The sequence below is a fragment of the Rhinatrema bivittatum genome, chromosome 3, assembly GCF_901001135.1.
Source record: "Rhinatrema bivittatum chromosome 3, aRhiBiv1.1, whole genome shotgun sequence".
Lineage (NCBI taxonomy): Eukaryota > Metazoa > Chordata > Amphibia > Gymnophiona > Rhinatrematidae > Rhinatrema > Rhinatrema bivittatum.
In genome coordinates, this window is record NC_042617.1 from 579,881,700 (window position 1) to 579,905,285 (window position 23,586).

General features: G+C 43.8%; 1 protein-coding gene across 1 annotated transcript in view; it reads right to left on the reverse strand.

The window, feature by feature from the left end:
• The window catches only part of HBS1L (HBS1 like translational GTPase), a 300,920-nt gene that overhangs the window by 255,011 nt on the left and 22,323 nt on the right, over positions 1 to 23,586 (reverse strand). The window contains 2 exon segments of the mRNA XM_029596612.1: positions 618 to 797; positions 20,432 to 20,563. Of these exon segments, the coding sequence (XP_029452472.1) occupies positions 618 to 797; positions 20,432 to 20,563 (312 nt within the window).

Below are 23,586 nucleotides of genomic sequence, written 5' to 3' on the forward strand. Positions count from 1 at the left end.
TGTGCATGTACAACCAGCACTCAGAATGTATTTACGTGGCAACTGCTAGACAGTTCAGACTACACAAGCACAAGCAATGCTATACTCTAATTTTCAGATTTAACAGGAAAAATGTCATGTTTTCACAGCCAGAAAAACATATTTACTAACTTGTTGGCATTTTCTATATTCCAAAGGATCCCTCCAAGATATATTAATTAATTATACTTTTAAGTCACCACTGTAATTGGCACCTTTGTTTAGCAGTGAAGGCCAGCATAGAAGGGATAAAGAATTTGAGCTATTCTTCGGCACCCCGAAATAGTCCCTGGAAGAGTGGCAGGGACACAGTGACAATGTAGTGAAAACTACGATGCCAGCATTCACGATCTCCCTATAAGATGGGCAAATGCTAGTAATACAGCACCTTTGACAAGTGCTAAAACTTTCAAAAGAGTTAGCACTCCCACTCTCTATTTTGTAGTGTTTATAAAAAAAAAAAAGACAGACAATAATAAATCCACACATAGAACATAATGAGCTCCCCAAAAGCAAAACAATAACTACAATACCTCCTCCCATCTAAACAAAAATCACACTGTAATTTAAAAAAAAAAATAAAAGGAAAAAACACATACCTTTTGCCGTTTTCCCAGAAGAGACGGCCTTTGTGTTCTGCTTGTCATCTCGCGTGAGCACAAGGTCCAGGGCCTGCGATACGTTGAATTTACTGCTGAGCGCTGCCCGAATCATCTCCTGCTCTGCCACAGAGTCACCGAGCACCTCCCGCATGTGATCGAGGCAGGAATAGAGACGAGCTGTGGCACAAGAGAGAGAGGAGAGAGAAGCAGCCATCGATGGGCCAACCGAACTGGGCAATAGAGCTGTGCCAAGCCAAAGAGGGCTCTCAAGACAATGAGAAGCCATTGCTGGTATCCAACAACAGAATGCCACTAACATGCTCTTAACTTCAATCACTCCAGGGCACCACAAGACAAAGTTTGTTTTATTTTTTTTATTGACAACTGCTGAAACACAGTCGTGAACTGCCCCAGTCGAGCTATTTAGTGTGATAAACTGTACTGTACTCTGTGGCATGCCGCATCCTGTTAAGCTGAACCGAATGGGAATTTGTGGTCACAAAAGAGGTATAATAACTTCTGGTCACACTAAACCGTGTTACTGTGCAGCAGCTGAGCCATAAACCAGCACAGCATGTGTTGCAATTTGCTGGTGCACAGTCTGCAAACTCTCTACGTCATAATGTTATCTATGGGATCCTGTTAACACGCAGCTAAGTTTGGATTTTGGTGCCCATCGGGCCAATGAGTTTCCAAAGCTAAAAGGACCCACCATCACCTTTGCTACGAGCCTAAAGAAATGCGTCATAGACTTGTCTTCATTTCTTCCCCCTCATCGTGCCTCTCTTCTCTTCCTCACCTCACCATTTCACCCTTCTTCCTTTATCTACCCCTGCGCTTTTCCCTATCATTCCTTCCCACAATCATTTGGAAGGGGAGGTTGGCACTGTATAAATACACACACACACACACACATGAGAAACATCACATACGCAGCAGCAAAAACAAAATTAAAACATCTCAAGGGACAAGTAGGCAGTGCACGATCTGTCAGACATTTCAAAATATCCTCACACTACTAAGACATGGGTCCAGCACTCATCCCCTGCTCTCCCCATGTCACGCGATCCTTTCTACTGCAAAGTAGATTACCAGAATCAATTCCCAGACAGGCTGAGTGACTTCTTCTCTTCTTTTCATTGTAATAGTTTATTGGGGAAAAGGTAAAGTAATTTTCTTTAGTCCTGCTAGACCAGTCCTTACAATTGGGATTTCCCTATTCCTTAGCTGCCAGAGATAGAGGGCACACATCCCTTATGACCTCATTCTTGGCCGCAGGCCCTAGCCAGTAGTCCTTCTACCAAACTAACTGGACAAGGACCCCCACCCACCTTTTTCTTTCTTTTGGATTCCTCAAAGTTATTCCTTTGCCCCGAGGAAGGCAAATAAGGGAGAGAAAAGAAAGTAAAAGAGAGAGAGCTGGATTACATCAGGCATCTCTGCTTGAGGCTCCTGTGTTCCTGGGTGGGGGGGTCTGACTGGTCTAGCAGGACTCAAGGAAAGAAAATCATCAGATAAAAAAACGTTAACTTCTTTTTCCTCCTGCTAGACCAGTCCTTACATTTGGGAGATACAAAAGCTACCCTAAGCTGGGTGGGAGGAAGACAGGGCTGCCTTAAGAATCCCCAACCTGAAGGTTGAGTCCACCCTAGCCTGCATGTCCATCCTATAATGTTTGGGAAAAAAAAGTGCAAGGATGACCAGGAGGCAGCCCTGCAAATTTCATCTAGGGAGATAGATGATGCCTCTACTCAGTATGACACCTGTGCCCCTTGGGTTTGCAATTGTCTCTTTGATCCATCTCACTAATTTGGCCTTAGAGATTGCCTTTCCCTTATATGGTCCTCCAAACAGCATAAACAACCTGTTTGACTTCCTAAAAAGGTTTGTCACCTTTATATATCTTTGTAGCATTTGGCATACATCCAGGAGTTTGGAGAAATTACTTACCTGATAATTTCATTTTCCTTAGTGTAAACAGATGGACTCGGGACCAGTGGGTTATGTGCTCTTCTGCTAGCAGATGGGAGACGGAGTCAGATTTCAAAGCTGACGTCACCCTAGATATACCCCTGCAGTGACCTCAGCTCTTCAGTGTTCTCTTCGAAAAGCCATTGTGGATGTATATTTGCTTAACCGATTCAACTGATTTCAAAAGCTGGAGACCGCCAGTTCACTCAACCAATTAATGCTGACACCAGACAAACTGCGGGAGTCTTGAACTAGGGGTAGGCAACAGCTTATCCGTATTTGCTTAATCTCGAGGTTCACTTCCCGAGGTCCTCCTTCTCTGGGGCAGCCATGGGCGGGATGCTGAGTCCATCTCTCTATACTAAGGAAAACAAAATTATCAGGTAAGTAATTTCTCCATTTTCTAGAGTGTAGCCAGATGGACTCAGGACCTGTGGGATGTACAAAAGCTACTCCCAGACAGGGCAGGAGGCTGCCCGTGGCCCACTTAGTACTGCTCTTGTGAAGGCTGCGTCTTCTCGGGCTTGAACATCCAGGCGGTAGAACCTGGAAAAGGTGTGTAGGGAGGACCACGTCGCCACCTGACAGATCTCAGTGGGCGACAGCAGCTTGGTTTCTGCCCAAGATACTGCCTGGGCCCTAGTAGAATGAGCCTTAACCTGTAGGAGTAAGGGCTTTCCTGCCTCTATGTAGGCCACCTTGATTACTTCCTTGATCCAGCGAGCTATGGTTGCCCGCGAGGCCGCTTCTCCTTGATTCTTCCCGCTGTGGAGAATGAACAAGCGATCCGTTTTGCGCACCAGTTCAAATCTTTCTAGGTATCGCACCAGGAGTCTGCCAATATTTAGATGGCAAAGAAGGCATGAGTCTTCTGAGTCCTTATGCTCATCCAGAGATGACTGGGAGATGGCTTGGTTCAAGTGAAACTCGAAAACCACTTTCGGTAGGAAGGAGGTGCGCAGCTGTATGGTTCCAGGAGTGAAATTAAGGAACGGTTCCCGGCAGGATAGTGCCTGTAGTTCGGAGATACAACGAGCTGAACATATTGCCATTAGGAATACAGTTTTCAATGTTAAGAGGCGTAGTGACAGACCGCGAGTTGTTCTGAAAGATGCCCCCACTAGGAAGTCTAATACCAGATTGAGGTTCCATAGGGGCACCGGCCACTTTAGGGGTGGCTGAAGTTACTTAACCCCTTTTAGAAAAAGGGTCAAATCTGGTTGAGCTGATAGACTGATTCCGTTCACTTCAGCTCTGAAGCAGGAGAGGGCTGCTACTTGGACCTTGAGAGAGTTGAGTGGCAATCCTTTCTTCATACCATCCTGTAGGAACTCCAGAATCATGGAGATCTTGGCCGCCTGGGGGAGTATCCCGTGGTCCTCACACCAGGCTTCAAATATTTTCCAGATCCGTATGTATGCCAGAGATGTTGAGAACTTGTGCGTGCGAAGCAGGGTGTCAATCACGGCCTTCGAGTAACCGCGCTTCTTCAGGCGAGTCCTCTCAAGGGCCAGACCGTAAGAGAGAATCGAGATGGATCTTCATGAAGAATCGGGCCCTGCTGGAGAAGGTCCCTGTATGGAGGTAGACACAGAGGGCTCCCCGCAAGGAGTCTTTGCATGTCCACATACCATGGGCGTCTTGGCCAATCCGAAGCCACTAGTAGAACTAGCCTCCTGTGGTGTTCTATCTTGCGGATGACCTTGTCCAGTAGTAGCCATGGAAGGAAGGTGTACAGTAAAACTTCCTCTGGCCAGGTCTGGACGAGAGCGTTGATCCCTTGGGAGTGTGGCTCTCATCTGCAGCTGAAGAACCTGGGGACTTGGGCAATGAGAGAGGTGGCAAGTGGGTCCATGGCTGGAAGTCCCCAGCGATTTCCTATCAGTTGGAAGACTTTGGTAGACAGCGTCCATTCCCCCAGGTCCAGGCTCTCTCTGCTGAGGAAGTCTGCTGAGAATTTGTCTTTTCTTGCGATGTAGGAGGCAGAGATCCCTTGTACGTTTAACTCCGCCCATGCTATGAGAGGGTTTATCTCCAGAGACACCTGCTGGCTCCTGGTTCCTCCCTGGCGGTTGATGTAGGCAACCGTTGTAGCATTGTCCGATATTACTCGAATCACTTTGCCTCGGAGACTGTGGCTGAATTGCAGGCATGCTAGTCTGACTGCTCGAGCTTCCAGGCGGTTTATGTTCCATCCCACCTCTTCCTTGTTCCATTGTCCCTGGGCAATCAGTTCCCGACAGTGGGCTCCCCACCCTCATAGGCTTGCATCCATGGTGACCACGATCCAGTTTGGTGGGGACAGGCTTACTCCTCTGCTTAGGCGTCTTCCTGTAGCCACTACTGAAGCTGAGAACGTACCTCTGCTGATAGTTGGTGGCAAATTGAGTAATCCTGGGACAGTGGGTTCCAGCGTGACAGTAAGGAACACTGGAGTGGTCGCATCTGTGCCCTTGCCCACAGAACGACCCCCAAAGTTGATGCCATGAGCCCGAGGACTTGAAGATAGTTCCATACCTTGGGGCGTGCATTGGTCATCAATTGTCGTAATTGTTCCATCAGTTTCCTTCTCCTAGGGGGAGGGAGGAAGACTTTGTTCTGTCTGGTATTGAAACAAGCCCCCATGTACTCTAGAGACTGAGAGGGCTGCAGACTGCTCTTGACCGTGTTCACGACCCAGCTGAGTTCCTGCAGTAGGTTCTTGACTCTGCTGGTCACCTGCCAGCTCTCTTCCAAAGACTTTGCCCTGATCAGCCAGTTCGTCCAAGTAAGGGTGTACCAAGATCCCTTCCTTCCTCAGTGTTGCCGCCACGACCACCATAATTTTGTAGAATATTCTGGGGGCGGTTGCTAGGCCAAAAGGTTGCGCTCGGAACTGGTAATGGTGACCCAGTATCGCAAAGCGTAGAAAATGTTGGTGATCTTGATGGACTAGAATGTGAAGGTAAGCTTCGGAGAGGTCCAGGAAGTTAGAAACTCTCCCGGTTGTACTGCCATTATTACGGAGCGAAGAGTCTCCATGCGGAAGTGTAGTATCCATAGATGACAGTTGATGTTCTTGAGATCCAAAATGGGTCAGAATGATCCTTCTTTCTTGGGAACAAAATGCGCCCAGTATTTTGTTGGGGTGTAGGAACTGGAGTTATTGCCTTCAGACTGAGTAGCCTTGTCAGAGTGGCTTCCACTGCCAGTCTCTTGGTGAGGGAGTGGCAGGGTGACATCATAAATTTGTCCCGAGGGATGCTGCGGAACTCCAGAGAGTAACCTTTTCGAATGATGTTTAGTACCCATTTGTCCAACGTGATCTTGACCCATCGTTGATAGAAGAGGGAAAGTTGACCCCCTATTTCCTCTTCCTGTGGATGGGTTGTCCCATTCTCATTGGGGAGTAAGGCTGAAGCCTGCCCCTGGGCCTGTTCCTCTCTTGGTTTGTCGGTTCCGAAAGGGATGAGACCTTCCTGAGGGATGAGGTGTCTGGAACTGCGAGTTCCTGTAGGGGCGAAAGCGTTGAGAGCCTCTGCCCCTAGTTCTTCTGGGAAAGGGGCGCTAGGATCTTTTACCCCTGTCTTCCGGTAGCCAAGGTACTGGATATTCGCCTCACTTGCTGGCTAACTTCTCCAATTCGCTTCCAAATAAGAGAGATCCTTTAAAGGGCATCCTTGTGAGAGTCGCTTTAGAGATTGAATCAGCAGACCAATTCCGCAACCATAACTGTCTTCTGGCCACCACTACCGAGGCAACTCCTCTGGCTAAGGTACGCACCAGATCTCAGCTTGCATCCATCAGGAAGGTTGCTGCAGGTTCATTCGTTTCACCAGTATATGTTCCTGCTTGTTTACCTCTCTCGAGAGGAGCAAACAGGAACATGCCACCAGAGCGCAGCAGGAAGCAATCTGAAGTCATTGCTGTTGTGTCAAAGGCCTGCTTAAGGATGGATTCTAATCGTCTATCCTGAGCATCCTTCAAGGCAGTCCCTACCCCTCAACGGGAATGGTTGTTCGCTTTGAGATGGCACAGACCATGGCATCCACTTTCAGAAAACGCAGGCATTCCTTCGTCGCTGGTTCCAGAGGGTACAAGGCTTCCAAGGCCCAACCTTCTTTAAAGCTGGCCTCCGGGGCATCCCACTCCAGGTCAATCAGTTCCTGGATGGCTTCCTCATGCTACTTCCCAATGATGGAAGGGATACCAAGATGGGGTTCTTCTTTGGTTCCGCCATAGGGTCTGTGCCTGGGATCCCCAGAGTCTTCAGAGTCTGGGAAACAAGGGCTAGTAATTCATCCCTGTGGAAGAAGTGAAACATGGTTCTGTATGGTTCCAGGCCTGGAGGAATTTCTCCTTCTTCCAGAAAGCCGCCATCATCATCTGAGGTATCCAAGTCCCCGTCCGGGAAATTCTTGGTTAGGCGAGGCACGTCGAGGCATCCGTACAGGGCCGGGAGGATCCTGTGCTTCTCGCTGGCAGGGATTGGACTCCCTCGCTGGCAGGGATTGGACTCCCTCGCTGGCAGGGATTGGACCCGGGCCACAGCCAGGGCTGATTGTGCCTGAACAAAGGCTTGCAGCCCCTGGAAAGATTCTAGCCAGGAGAAGGTCCCTGGGTCCATGTTAACCCCAGGGGGAGTCTGAGTAAGGGCCCCTGAGGTGCCCTCTTGTGGAGATGCCATCTTGGAGCTGCATAGATCTGGGATGCTATCATATGTAGTAGTTCTGGACCCATCCTCTGACAGTGAGGGACCAGGCTTTGGCCCCCCCTGGGCTTCTTCGCAATGACGACACAGGCAGGACTCCAGTTCAGGCTGTGCAAAGAGAATGCCTTCTGGGCCTCTTGGACACCGGTGCCATTGCCTCTGTATATAGTTGCACAGGTAATGTGCTGTAATATGCGCACAGTTATGTGCATAAGCACTGTGCGTGCGTGTAACTTTGTGCGCTGCAATGCATGTAGATAAGCACACGGTTATGCGTGTGCGCACGGTTATGCTTGTGCGCACGTCTATGTTAGAGGCGCACAAGTTGGGCACATTGGCCGACCTCACGCGTATCAATGACCGAGAAGAGAAGATGGTGCTAACGCCGCCCCCCAAGGGTCTCCACGTGGCTGGATCCCCTGCACCATACCGGGGCCTAGCCCAATCATGGCTGCTTAACCCGATCGGTGCTCCCTTCTACCTGGCTGGGTGAGGACACAGAGTCGGTACGGCAATCCGAGCCCCGGAGACCTTAGGTTAAAGTTCCCTGCTTACCTGGTCTTGGCGCTTACCATCACGTGCAGGAATGGTCTCCAGCTGCGGGGGGAGAGGGCTTTACCTTCACCGCCGCGCTCGGATGCGCACTCGCTGCCCTTCAGCCGCTCTAGGGCTAGGTCCATGCCGGAGGCCGGCTACCGGACCAAGGCACACCTCTGAAGGATATCGGAGATCACCTCAGGAATTCTCGACTGGGGAGGGACCCTTAAGTATCACTGCAAGAGAGCGGGGCTCGATCCTCTTTAAGGTAAAAAGGTTCTCTTCTTCTTCTTTGCTGTAATTTCCTAACACTGTGCTAGTGTATGGGGTAATGTCCATATCGGCTAGGAGATGGAGAGATACTGAAGAGCTGAAGTCACTGCAGGGGTATATCTAGGGTGACGTCAGCTTTGAAATCTGACTCCATCTCCCAGCTGCTAGCAGAAGAGCACATAACCCACTGGTCCTGAGTCCATCTGGCTACACGCTAGGAAAGCAGTCTTTTGTCCTTTTCCTTATATCCTATCATCCTAGTCTTCTGAAGGTTGGTAGGAGCACTATCAAATTCAAATGGAAGGGAGACACCACCTTTGGAACGATTGATGGTACAAGACAGAAGGGAACTGAGGCAAAATTACTAAGTAGGGTTCTCTACATGAGAGAGCTTGCAATTCTGAAATGCAACTAGTGGTGTAGACTACTATCAACAAGGTAGTTTTTAATGATAGGTCCTTCATGGATGCCTGCTTTAGCAGTTCAAATGCCTCCTCTACCAATGTTCTAAGAACCAGGTTGAGATCCCACTTAGGACATATGGATCTGAAGGGTAGTTATATATGCTTCACCCTATTTAAAAAGCACCCTATTTCCGGGTGCACTGCCACTTGGCTACCTTTAATGCAGGCTCATAGCAGGATATGACTGCAACTTGCATTTCAGTGAACCAAATGCCAAGCTTTTATTCAGGCTCTTCTGCATGTAGTCTAGGATCTCTGGGATGTCTAATTTCCATAGGGAAGTTGTATGTTCCTGGCAGTAAGTTTCAAATAGCCTCAAAACTCAGATATAGGCTAATGAGATTGAGCTCTTATGTGCCTTCAGCATGGTTGCCACTACGGCCTAGGAATAACCCTTGCCTTATAGCTGGGCCCTTTCATGGGCCAGGCCATAAGTCAAAATGGAGATAGGTCTTTCCATTGTTATTGGACCTTGCCAAGGCAATCCCTGCTTCCTGGAGAGTTACAGGGGGTTCCCCGCTAGAAGCTTTATTAAGTCTGCATAGCAAGGTCTCCTCAGCCAATCCAGGTCTATCAGTATAGCTTCTGAAGTGTTTTCCTCTATCCTCTTTATCATTTCACCTATCAGGGGCCAAGGTGGGAACATGTACAGGACCATGCCCTTCAGTAAAGATCAAGTTAGGGAATCTAGCTTGCAGAATCCTGCTTCTGTCTGCAGACTGAAAAGCTTGCCTGTTTTGACATTCTACTAGATTGCCATCAAGTCTACTGCCAGTGGCCCCATCATTCCCCTATCAGCTGCAAGGCATCCTGGTTGAGTTTCATTCCCCTGGATCCAGCCTGTTTCTGCTAAGGTGGTCAGCTTGAATATTTTCTCTTCCCACGATGAGAGACGCCGACAGCAGGAGCAGATTCTTCTCTGCCCAGCTTGGTATTCTGTAAGCGTCCTCTGCAAGCCTGGAGTTGTGCGTCTCCCCTTGTTTGTTCACATATTCTATTGCCATGGTATTGTCTGACAGGACTCAGACTCTTCTTCCTCATTTTTGGTAGGAAGTAACTGAGTGTAGCCTGATGGCAAGTTGGCTCTGGCAATGTGCTCCCTACCAAAACATGCTGGCATCTGTATTTACAACTACCCATTTGAACAACTTCAAACTCACCTCAACTTGCTCAGGAAAACTGGTAGAGGAGGAAGCTGTGGGAAAGAGCAGTGATTCCCACAGGTCTGGATTCAAACTAGTCTGACTCCAGCCTCTCTTAAAACAGTAAATCTTTATTACAGCTTCACACATGCATAACTCTAGACTGTCTTTCCTTCTGAACAGCGAACTCTCTTTACTTACAGTTCAATACTGCTTCCCTCAGTACTCACAGTTCAGCTTAGTCTCAGCTCGGTGTTTAGACAGTGTTATGTTATATAGCTGCCTTCCTCCTGGAGACCTGGGCCTGGTCTGGTGATCCCTTCCTGGATACCAACTCTTATTCCGCAGTTTTTGGTTACACCATCTAAGCCCCACAGGATCTTAAGCCCATAGAGCATACTCTCTTTAAGGACTTTAAGGTGGATTAGGCATCTAGCCTGGTCCTGCATAGGCTATTAGAGGAACACTAGGGGCACTATCTCACAGAAGCATTAAGACCAATAAACTAAGCTAAGAGTCCGTTCCATGAAGTCTCCATTCTGAAATGAGATAACTAAGCACTTGTTCACCTCTTTAAAGTCTAGGACAAGACAAAAAGGTACCTTCCTTCTTTGAGACTACAAACTACAGTGAGTATGGTTCCTTCCCCTCTCTCCTGGGAAGGGTCTGAAACTATTGCCTCCAGGTGAAACTTCTGAAGGGTAGAGATCACTGCTTCTCTTTTGATTTGGGACATGCAAAGGGAAATCATAAAAGCATTTAGTACTAGGCAGATGCAATCAGGTGCACACCCCCTTAAAATTATATCCAGGACCACCTGGTCCATAGTGATCTGGGTCCACTATAGCATCACGAGCATCTGTCTAATGGTATTACTGTCAAAATGACCCACTGAATATCATTGTGGAGAGCAAATAGCTACTGTGGCTGCAGTCAAGTCTGCCCTTGGCCTCTTGGCTCCTCAAAAGGAATGGGACTTACCAGACACCAAGTGCAGGGATACCTGACTGGACGACTTGCCCTTGTAAGTGTACCTGAAATGTTGGCACTTGCAGTCTGATCTTGATCCTCCAGAAGTCTTTGGGACTTAAGATTTTCCCAAGTCTGCTGCCCAGTTCTACAACCAGAGAAGTCTTCTGGATGCCAACCCAGAGGCCACTGACCTAGAGGATAACCTAACTAGGTCACACATCATGTCTGTCAGGAAGGCAACTGCCAACTCCAAATGTACAGATTCTTGAGTTTTGGGCAACTGCTAAATCCACTACACATAGCCTCTGCACACCGAGACCTGAATTGCCATGGCTCTTGTTGAAAAGGCCTGATTTAAAACAGTCTCAATTTTCCTGTCCTGAGTGTCTTTTAGGAGGGCTGTTTCTCCTTCCACAGGGATGATAGTCTTATGGGTTCCTAGTTATGACAAGGCATCAACCCTAGAGACTCTAATAGATTATTATCTAATAGCTTATGCCCCCTCGTGACAATGAAAATCAACCCAGCACAAAATAAAAAGAAACAACCATGGTTATTCAAGGAGCTCCGATCTTTAAAGCATGACCTGAGACAAAAAGAAAATAAATGGCGAAAGGCCCCTAACACTGGCACACTAGCTACATATAAAGCTGCTCTACACTTTTACTGAAAAGTATTATTACGAACAAAAAGGGATTTTTACGCCCTACGAATCCACGATCTTGTATTTGATGCAAAGGCACTATTCTCTTATGTTTCGGAACTTACCAAAACCACCACCCCTCCCATTCCAGATGACCAAGCACAATCGAAAGCCAATGAACTTGCATCCTTCTTCCATAATAAAATCTCCAACCTACTAACTCGTCTTCCACTTAGCCCTAACTTAGTGGAATCTCGTTGGAATCTTTTAAACCTACCACCGTGATGGAGATCAAAACTATCCTAAAGAGAATAAAACCCTCCTCACACCCGTTCGATCAAATCCCAGCTAAACTACTACTAATGGTGCCGGATTCCATTTCCAAATATCTGGCCAATATTATTAACTGTTCCCTCTCACCAGGTATATACCTGGATGCTCTAAAACTAGCCACTCTCAAACAGATACTAAAGAAACCAAACCTTGACCCAGGGGACCCTAACAATTTCCGCCCTATATTTATTTATTTTATTTATTTATTTGAATTCTTTTATATACCGACATTCGTTTAGTAACATCAAATCGGTTTACATTCAACAGAACTTGGCAGCTGCGCTAAACAGAGAACAAAACATAGCAATTAGCAGCAGTGCTTTACAATAATAACATTCAGGAAAATCATGGTAAATAACAATTGCGTAACAAGGAATAACTTTGGATAGCAAGTGACTTTAACTAAAAAATTTACAAAGATTAAATAAAGTTAATGATTATTAATATTTACAAAGAAAGTTCATGATGTCATCTAGGACTGTGAGGGGTCGTTTAGTTAAGAATGGAAGTAAGTTATGGGAAAGCTTTTGTGAAAAGCCATGTTTTTAATTTTTGTGGGCATGATTCTATATCCAACCTGTCTTTTGTCGCCAAGATCATGGAAAAAGTGGTCAACATTCAGCTTTCGGAATATCTCGAAGAACATAAAATCCTCCACTCTACACAATACGGTTTCCGCAAATCGCGAAGCACTGAAACCCTTCTCATCTCCCTTACTGACCACCTAAGCATGGGTCTAGAGTCTAGACAAAGGACATTCCTTACTAGTGCTCCTAGATATCTCTGCTGCGTTTGACACAGTTAACAATTCCTTCTTACTAAATCGACTTTCAGATATAGGGATAACAGGAACAGCCCTCAGTTGGTTCGACTCCTTTCTACGCAACAGAGGCTATAAAGTCAAAGTCAATAGCAAAGAGTCTCCACGCATCAACTCCCCACGCGGAGTTCCTCAGGGCTCCTCTCTATCTCCCACCCTCTTCAATATCTACCTCCTCCCTCTCTGCCAATTGCTTACAAATTTAAAACTGAAATTTTACGTATACGCAGACATACAAATTCTAATCCCAATAACCGAATCTCTTACAGAAACACTTAAGGAATGGGACAACTGTCTACATGTGATAAACCTCCTCCTCTCCAGCCTTAACTTGGTACTCAATGCTACCAAGACAGAACTCCTCCTTATTTCTCCAGAAAACTGTGAAACCCATCAGTAGTCATACACTAACACTCCTATCACACAAGTAAGAGATTTGGGAGTAATAATCGACCATCATCTGAGTTTAAAGAAGTTCATCAACAACACAAAGTTCATCAACAACAACAAAGAGCGGGGCCTTCTCTACAGCGGGCCCCGCTCTTTGGAATACCCTACCACCGGATCTTAGACTTGAACCTTGCCTATTAACCTTTAGAAAAAGGCTCAAGACTTGGCTATTTAAACAAGCCTTTCCCGAGTCTAATAGCCAGGGGGAGATCCTACGGTAGGGAGAGAACCTACGGTAATACCCATGGAGAGACCTTACTGCACAACTGAGAGACACTTCTGCACAATGTAAATAATTCCCATTAAGGGACATTACGGCACAATGTAAATAAGCTACCGCTGTAAAGATTATATAATTCTTGTCTTTCCCTGTCTCTTTCCTTCCCAGTTTCAACAACCTTGTTATATTGTAACTTTTTACTTCCTCGACACTGGTTAAAAGAAAGTTATTGCACCCCTTGTTATATGTAAACCGGCATGATATGATTGTATCATGAATGCCGGTATAGAAAAGCTTTAAATAAAATAATAAAATAAATAAACACAACCAATGCATATACAGCATAGTTCTCTGCTTCAACGGCAGGGGAGAAGAAAAACTGATACTACACACATCCAGCAGAGCTCTCTGTTTCAACGGCAGGGGAGAAGAAAAAAGGGTTCGCACTCACAAAACGGGGAATAGCTGGCTTGTTACGGCGGTTACTACCCCAAACCAAATGTGCCTGATACTTCACTTTCGAGGCATATCCAGCATGGCTCTCTGCTTCAACAGCATGGGAGAAGAAAAAACTGATACTTCAAGCATATCCAGCATAGCTCCCTGCTTCAACGGCAGGGGAGAAGAAAAACAACCAATAAGGGCTGTATAACATAGTCTGGGTAAAACAAATAAGCATGGGTGTAGCTTGCTTATTGCGGCGGTTACTATCCCTACTACCCCTAACCAATCAAGCTAGATATTTCACTTGGATGCAGCTCCATCACTGCTCTCTACATTAATGGTGGGGGAGGAAGGGAAATAGAACCAAGAGCTAAGAGAAACAGATAAGTATGAGAGAAAAAATGTGTGAAGCTTGCTGGGCAGACTGGATGGGCCGTTTGGTCTTCTTCTGCCGTCATTTCTATGTTTCTATGTTTCTATTGCTTCTATAAACTACAGGTGCTAAAAAGACTCAAGCCTCTACTGCATTTCCATGACTTCAGATCCGTTCTCCAGGCCATTCTGTTTTCTAAGGTGGACTATTGTAACGCTATTCTTCTAGGGCTTCCAGCATCATACACCAAACCCCTTCAGATGCTACAAAATGCAGCTGCTAGAATCCTGACAAACACCAAAAGAAGAGACCACATTACTCCTATCCTCAGAGATCTGCATTGGCTCCCAATAACCTTCAGAATCCTTCACAAATCCCTCACTATCATTCACAAATTTATTCACCACCAGGTTCCCCTCGACTTACAAAGACCGCTCAAACTTCACTCCTCTTCCAGACCCATCAGGGAAGCTTATAAAGGATCTCTACACGCTCCCCCCCCCTTACAAAAACGCACATCGGTCAACCATCAGAGAACGAGCCTTCTCGACAGCGGGACCTACAATCTGGAATGCCATTCCCCCCGGATCTCAGACAGGAACCTTGTCTGTTGACTTTAAAAAAAAACAAAAACTTTAAGACATGATTGTTCAAACAAGCATTCCCCTAATCAACACAAGCAATTGCCATGTCACAGTCCAGTTTTAGGCCTACTAAACACCTTCCATCTCTATAGTTGTATTTGTAATGAGTTAACTGTCTCCCTCTACATTTCCTTCTTCCCAGTTATATATCCATTTTACTGTAACTTTTTTGATCCTTCTGGTTGTTAATGTTACGATACTTTGTTTCCTGTAAACCGATATGATATGACCTACATCATGAATGTCGGTATAAAAAAGCATTAAATAAATAAAATAAATAAATATTATCATCCTCTGCAGGGAGAGGGTAGTTTCCCTATGACCTAGCTTCCTAGTCTAGCTCTCTTGCCACCCCATAAAAATCCGCTTACAAGAGATCAAAATATTCGAACATCCTTATTAATGACCCAAATAGTTAGTATCTGCAAGCAGTAAACAAATTTGGACAGAATTACCATGTTTATCAGAGCACGTCGACCCAGGAGAGACAACAGTAACGACATCTAGCTCTGCAGTAGGAATTTTATTTTATCCAGAGTAGCTATAAAATTTCAGGCATCTAATTCTGCATTAGTGTGAGCCTGATATACCCCCAAGTATCTCATGTGTCCAGGAGCCCACAATAAAGGTAAGGGACCCTCCCATCTGTCTTGCATTTGCGCATCAATAGATAACACTTCTGACTTACTATAATTAATTTTGAGGCCTGAAAAGGTCCTGAAGCTATCAAATGATTGCATAATTGATCCCAAGCTCTCCTTGAGGGTTTCCAATAAATATCATCATGTTAGCAGGAAACAGACTCATTTTCAAAATTTTATTTCCAATTTAGATGCTCTCAAAACTTGACAATACTTGCAATTTAATAGCTAGTAGTTCCAACGAAAGGACAAACAAAGGCAACAAATACCCTTGGCCCCATACCAAGGTGAATTTTTCTGAAAGGGAACCATTCAAAATAAGATGTGCCTGAGGCATATTATACAATAGACACACCCACTGAAAAAACGGAGGACTCAATTTAAATTTCTCCAAAATCCAATCAAGATATGGCCACTCTACACGATCAAACACCTTCTTGGTGTCTAGCGAGCGTAGTGTCAATAATGCTTTAAAGTATATTAGAACTGGACAATCTGCCTTTTATAAAACCAGTCTAGTTGGAGGAAACAAGATTGCAGATGAGAGTTTAATCACCAAGCCAACACAGCAGCTAGTAACTTGATATCTTGATTGAGCAATGAGATAGGATGGTAGAATTCTTGGTAACAAGAATATTTGCTGGCTTGGGAAGTAATACGATGGTTGCCAAATTGTGCCCAGCTTCAAAAATCCCCCACTCCTGTGCTACTTGGAACATTTTTAAGTAGGGTCACTTTCTGGTCACATAAAAGCTTGTAAAATTCAAAATTAAATCCATCTGGACCCAGAGATTTAGCCAATTTCAATCATCTGACAGAACTATATATTTCCAGATCTGAAATGGGAGCCTCCAATTTCTTTCTAGAGACAGAGCTCAAATATGGGAGATTAATATCATCAAAAAAAAAAACCTTCTGTCTCTCCAATTCAGAGGGGCTTTCCGCAGTATATAGTTTTGTATAGCATAACCGAAAGGCTTGCAATATGGCAGTTTGGGAGTCATAGATCAACTGCGAGACTAGGCCTCATATGATTTTACCAATTTTGCAAGCAGTCTCCCAGACTTATTCCCCCATTGATATAATTTCAATTTGTAAAACAGAATGGACTTTTGTGCTTTGCTTGTCAGAATACTATCTAACCGCCAATAGCTTAACCTTTGAGTTCTGTGTCATGTCACAGATATGAATGCGTTTCAAGGAAGTGGTTTGTTTAGTTAGCGCTTTCTTATTCCTTTCTTTACGCTTAGTTGTCAGGTAAGCAATGATATGCCCCTTCATTATTGCCTTGGCCGCATTCCAATAAATGATAGAGTCTATCTCAGGGGTATAATTGAGCTCTGTATATCCAATCTTTCCCTCAAAAAGGGTATGAAAGTTATGCGTACAACCATTGTGACATGCGTTGATGAAATGAACCATTTCCACCCCCTCCCCAATTCAATGTAATCAGGACAATCGCATGGTCTGAAAAGGCACATCATAAATAGAGCTAACAGAAAGCTTACTGAACAGGGTTTCCACTATTAAGAAATAATCAATGCAAGTATAAACATGATGAATATGAAAGTTGTAAATTCACTATCATTGACATGCATGGTATGTATGCCAATTTCAACTCAGTACACAGATACCCCTCTCTCACTGTTGACTGATTTTTTTTTTAGGCATCTTTGCGGGCTTGTAGTCAACTAAAGGGTTAAACGCGATATTAAAGTATCCCCCCATCAAAATTGGGTAACTATCCCACAGACATTTTCTCAAAGAAAGAGGTGTAAAACCTGCGCGAATAAGAGTTGGAGGCATGTTGATCAGTATAACCTTACAGCCCCGTAAGTCATCCACTACATTTACATAGTGCGCATTAGCATCAGTCAATTCCTTTTCTTGATAAAATTGCACGTTTTTATTAAAACCCCTCTCTGCCTGGAAGTAAAAAAAGAATAAAAACACTGACCAACCCAATCTCTCTAATTTCTTATGTTAAGTCTCTTCCAAATATGTGTCTTGTAAAAAAAAAAAGCCACATCTATTCTGCGTTTAAGGAAATCTGTAAGCATTTTCTCTCTTTTTTTATTTATACATTTTCAAAATATACAAGGCATAATCTTGACAGGGAATATGAAAATGTGTGGCGATAATAATAAACTATTACATCACAGAATAAAGAAATTGTTACATACTCAGATCCTTTATACAAGTCCTCAAACAGGAGAGAGAGATCCAATCCCCAACCCAAAGTAAACTATAAGAAAGAAAACTAATAGGGAACATAGAGTATGTTTATGATTGGAGGTTATCCACAGCACATGGTGTTTTCCCCAATCAAAAATTGGGTTAATTGGGGCGGATCATAAAAAATATAAGAGTTATTCTGATACTTAATCATGCATTTGCATGGAAATTTCAAGAAGAAAATACACCCTATTTGTTGGATCTGCGGTCACAGTACTGGTTGAAAAGCATACATGAAATTTGTGTTCCAATTGAGCAGAAAGGTATCTTGAGTTAATCTGAGTTTTCTGGGAAAAACGGAACAAAATCTGTCAAGACTTCCTGTTTTGTTCTATGAATACCGTTTCTCTTCTCCTCCCTCCTCTTCAGTTTTCCAATCACTTGATTCCAACTATGCTGCCCTTTTCTTACATCTGTGATATCTACCCCCCTTGACTCTTCATGCCCCTGTTGCTACCAGCCCCACCCATCCCAACTCTTAGCCCTGAATTCATTTAGTTCTCAGGTTCCAAAAACTACTGCTCCCTCTGGAAGAAGTTTGCTGGAAAAAAAGTTTAAAACCCTGTAGATCTCCCTGCTTATGATTCCCTCTAAATTTGGCTCTCTCTCAAAACAACTTCTATTAATTCCCAGTTCTTTCTTTTGATAATGGTATCACTTTTATCTTAAATTTTCTTCTTCTCCCTCCAACTGCTCTTATTCCCTGATCCCTATCTCATTAAACATTTCTTCACTTTTATTGTCAAGACCTCATCTATTCCCTCTGCTATTCTTCCCTCTCTCTACATCTACACAACTTGCTTGACTCTGATATTCAGTGCTCCCTTCTGCATTCTTTCTTCAAGAAGTCTTCCAATCCTCCACCACCTCTGGATGTGATTTCTACCTACATTCTGATGAAAAACATCAACTCCTCCCATCTCTTTTCTCCCTTCTCAACTCCTCTCTCCATTCTGGCACCATCAAGATGCCTATAGAAACTGCCGTAATTTGACTTACTTGAAAGGAGCTTTCCTTGAACCTACTACTCTATCAGTCTAAATTTACTCCTTCCCTTCCTTTTCAAGGGTCTTGCGTGTGCTATGACCAACCATTGACTTGCTTCTTTCTACTAATATCACAAATTTTTCAATCCTGGTTTCAGACTGCTAATCCTTGCTCCCACTTCTGTTTAATCATATTTAAACAGCCACCCATTCAAATTCCTCTGTCCCTTTTCTATTGGAATTATATATATTGCTTTTAATATTGTTAAACACCCAACTATCCTTTCCACTCTCTCCTCTCTGGTTTTCTCTCTCTAACCATTCCTTTAAAATCTTTGTCAGCTACTGCTGTTCTGACCAGTGCTCTTTCTGTTCGTGTGCCACAAGGCTCTAGGCTGGTGTATATCTATACACTCATGGGTTGGTCTTTCTTACCTCCTCTCATCACTCATTTACTGGATGATACCCAGATCTTCCATTCTTCTTCTCACCCCAGTACTCCTGTGTCATCTCGCTTGTCAGCTCTGAACATGCCATTTTCGGTCAGATGAACCCATCTAAAATGTAATCCTCTTTTTCTTCCAATATCTCCATATATACCATGACCAGCCGCTGGGATTTCATCTTTTGACCTTGCTTGTTTTCTCAGACTCTAAGAACTCCAAGGTTATTCTTGATCAGTCTTTTCTCACATATCATCCATGTTTTCTCCAATTTCAACTGTTTAATATTCTTCTCCGATCTTTGACACCTTTAGTCTCCTCCTTTCCCATCTTCATTATTGTAATAGTCTCCTGGTTAGTCTTCCTGAATCTTCTTTCTGTCCCCTACAAATTCTTCACAATCTGTTACGAGGCTTCTTTACAGATTGCCAATCATAGTGCTTCACTCTGCTTGCTTCCCCCCCACTAGCTCTCTATTAAGTATCACATGCTCTTTAATGTGCCAGATTTTACTTTCAAAATGTATTTGTAGTCTGGCTCCTCCACCTCTTTCTGCTTTCCATTACCATTCTGTGTCACATACTCTCTGGTCCCAGTTCTGTACCTTGCACTAAGCAGGCCTCCTCTAGATTTCGTGCTCTCTCTTCTCACTCTCTGTCACTAGAATACATTAACTCCTGACATTAAATATGCTCCCACTTTTGCTCTTCTCCATTTTCAACTAAAAATCTGCCTATCCTGATGCTTAAAAATGCCTCCTGCTTCATTTCACTTTACTCTACATCACATTCCCTATTCTATGAGCTGTTCTTGTAAGTGACCATATAAACTGTCAACACAAATTGCCTCTTGTGCAAAACACCCTTTAAATACTATATAAACAAACCAAAATGAAGGGTGAAAATACCTTACTTACTATATCACTTGTCATTTACTATATCACTGAAAAGGCATATGCCACCACTTAGGCTATGTCTTAATTTGAAATATGTACCATTTTTAAATTTGAAATCTCAAATTCTCAGTATTTTTGTTTTGATTTGGAAATGCTATTAAAAATATCAATCTTTAAAGAAGTCCAAATGGTTCATATTTGAGATTCAAAAACTCTCTCCAAAGTTTGTATTTCTGGTGGCTAGGGAACACTTACCTGAAATTTTTTGTTTTTGAGGAATGCTAGCGGTTTAAGCTCATAACGTCGTTCCCTGCCGACTTCAACTTCCTTCGCCTGACACTGACAGCGTTTCGACAAAAATGTCTGCTTCAGGGGGCTAGAGAGTGTGTGTTGTAGGAGTTTCACTTCTTTCAACTTGCCGCCAACCAACCTCCTACAACACACACTCTCTAGCCCCCGAAGCAGACATTTTTGTCAAAACACTGTCAGCGCTGAAGTTGGCAGATCCAATCTTAATTTGGTTTAAAATAACAGCTGAATAAAATTAAACTGCACGATTCCTTTGTCTCACACAAAATAATCAACAGGAATCATCGCATCTATGTGCCCACAGCGTTTCTCTCTTTATCAGCTACCTTGATCGGGCCCAGAGAGCAAGGGCTTGGATGTGTCACAGTCGCCTGGCTCTTCTTCATTCCCAAACTCCTCTTCTAATGGCTCAGCAAAGGCTGTGGGCTTCTCCCGCTTCGAATAAATAAATTGAGCAGCTGCAAAACCATCAGAAGTAAAAAATCAATCATTCTCCAGAATTAGGAAATAACATGCATGTAGACAGTTTCAAACAAATCTTTACTGCGAAGCTTTGGGTATATGTAAATAAATAAGGTAAGCGGGAAGGAAATTTAAAAAAAAACTCCCAGGAGCTCCTAGAGAAATTTGCACTGGAGCCAGCCCAGCCCAAAAGGGAAGGCCCAGCAAGAGAAGTCTTTGCTTCAGTGGCTAGTAGCAGACACCAGTATTTTAAGCACCTGAGCAACATGGTACTTATAAAGCATTAAAATGTAGCACATACAGCTGAAAAGTCAGCTTAGGGAAGGGGGCTTAAAAATAAAGGCATAGCTGCATTATCCCATAGTATGGGAACGTCCTCATATGGAACTTGAGCTCAGTCTTCCTAGATTTTGATGGTCCTGAGAATGGGGAATCCTATGTCTTGTCCATTACCGCATCAAGCACTGAATGGGAAGGCAAGGCTGTGGGTTCAGCCAGGACATCAAAGATTATTTATTTATTTATTTATAAGTTTTTATATACCGCCGCTCATCAAAGATATCACGTCGGTGTACAGTAAACAGGAACTTACGCCGGAGCGTTTTACATTTAACAGAGTTATATAAGCGTTATACAAATAACCAAGAGCAGATGTCTCTGCTCTTGGTTTCAGAGGAGAGATTTTGTCAGTCTCAGATGGAGGTTTCCAGCCTCAAGTTAAGTCTGAAATATCCCCTGTGAAGCTCATTATGGGAACTCATGTCTCGTTTTGAACTTATTATGGGAGCTCATGTCTCGTTTTGGTCAAGATATGTGTTTAGTTACTAAAAAGTTCGGTTCTTTTGCTTATAAATTGGACCCACTGGTTTCTCTACATTAGGTAAAGATATGTGAACATGATAATAAAATTTCCTCTCTTCAGCAGGACTTGGATAAAGTTGTTGCAACTCAAACTAATTTGATTTGTGAACATGGAATATTTTTAGAAGGGTGTAATTATTAGGAAATTCATCAAGACAACTGAATTCACGTTTTCTGAATTTTCCCAAAATCATGGGTGAACTTCCTATAATGACTTTAAAAAGATTTTTTTTGGACATTTTAAAATTGCCAGCCAATGCTTTACTGTCTATTTCTAAGGCTGGGTTTTTCTACTTATATCTTTTATGTTCCAATCCATCTTCTTTTAATGTATCTCAATTTCTTGCAACATCTGACTGAAATTGAGTATGCTACTTTACTTATTTCCTTTGTAATAGAGGCTAACTTGAATAAGGTCATAGCCCATTATTTTCACAATCTTAATGCTGATTTTCATAGCCAGAAGTACATATTTTTCCTTACGTATCTAGAATTACTCTAGAGCAAAAAAGAAGGGTTTCTTGTGCTTAGACAGGCAATGCTAGTATTAGGGGCTTCCTTTAAGCTACTTTACCCTTGCAAATCTCATGTTAAATTTAATTCTGATATTATATCTTCTTTTCCCCTGAGCAGTTCAGATCATTTATTGATGTGAGAAAGAATTTGACAACATCTCCAGCTCCCATAGTAGAACAGTAAGCTTGACGTGTGTGTGTGTGTGTGTGTGTGTGAATTAATTTTGGAATGGCATCCATAACAGGAAAAATGCAAGATGATTTACGCAAGGAAAACAAAATGGGATTCTTCTTGGGCATTAGGAAATTAGGGCCAGAAGTTCATGTCTATGATCAATATGGCTCCAAACCAGGAGGAATTTCCCCATCTTCCAAGGAATCAGGATTCGCCTCATCATCCATGCCATCCGGGAGGGATGGAAGAGGGAGGGGCCACCGGCCAAGGGTCCAACCTGACAGGAGAGCGCGAAGCAGAGGACTGCACCTGAACAAAGGCCCGTAAACCCTGAAAAAACTTCACCCAAGAAAAAGCAGCCAGGTTCAGACCAAACCCCAAAGGTAGTGAAGCAGACCCAACTGAACTGCCATCTTCTGCAGAGGAACCAGTCAAGGGAGTAACCAAGATCTGGCACACTTCCAACCAAAGCGATAACCAGGCCATCATCAGAATGGGAGGACCGAGGAAGACAACTCTCCCTGAGCATCTGAACAGTGCTGATACATGTTTGAAGACAGGTCAGGCTGAGAAGCCATAATATGACAGGCAACACAAAGAGAAAGGCGCTTAGGTTTCTTGTTTACCAGCGACATGAGCAGAAGCAACTGTGCGGTTAAACAGCTCGTGCTTAAAAAAGTTGCGCACACAAAATTAAGGCGCCCCGGAATGAAGTGCGACAAGGCGCACACAGCATCAGTGCACCCAGCTGGAGCATATCACCATGCACAAAAAGTTGTGCATGGTGATATGCTCCAGCTGGGTGCACTGTTGCGCACAGACGTCCTGTAAAGGGCAGTAAGGCAGGCACAGGAGTGCGCGAAAACGCCACCACAGCCTACCCTGCGGTGCGTCGAGAAAAGCCTACCACGGGGCCTAGCCCATCAGGGCCGTTCAAATCCATCAGGCTGCCCAGTTCCCCTATCCTTCCAAAATTCACAGCAATCCCCGTAGGGAGATGCACGTCCACCATCTGCTGGAGACGGAGAATACTGGCAGGCTGGGTTCACTGCAGGAGTATGTATACTGTGATGTCAGCTTACTCCGTCTCCATCTGCTGGCAGGGGAGCATAACCCACTGGTCCTGAGTCCATCTGTACACTAGGAAAATCGTCAATATTAACATATCTTCAAGATCCTTTTCACTTGTAAGTTTTATTCACAATTTAAAAATTGATATAAATTGTTCATACACTGGGCAGACTGATGATTACAAGAACTTGATATGCTCAAATATAGAGTTAAATCCATAAGATTTACGTGTACGCAGTCAGCACAGTATGATGGTCTTGCCCTTGAGATTCTAAATTTATCATTGTTAATGTAATACTAGCATGATTTTATATTTGACAATTAAAAATAACATCTTTCAGCAAGTTTTAATGCAAAATTAAAAATTGCTAATTTTAACAAAGAAAACAAAAATGTG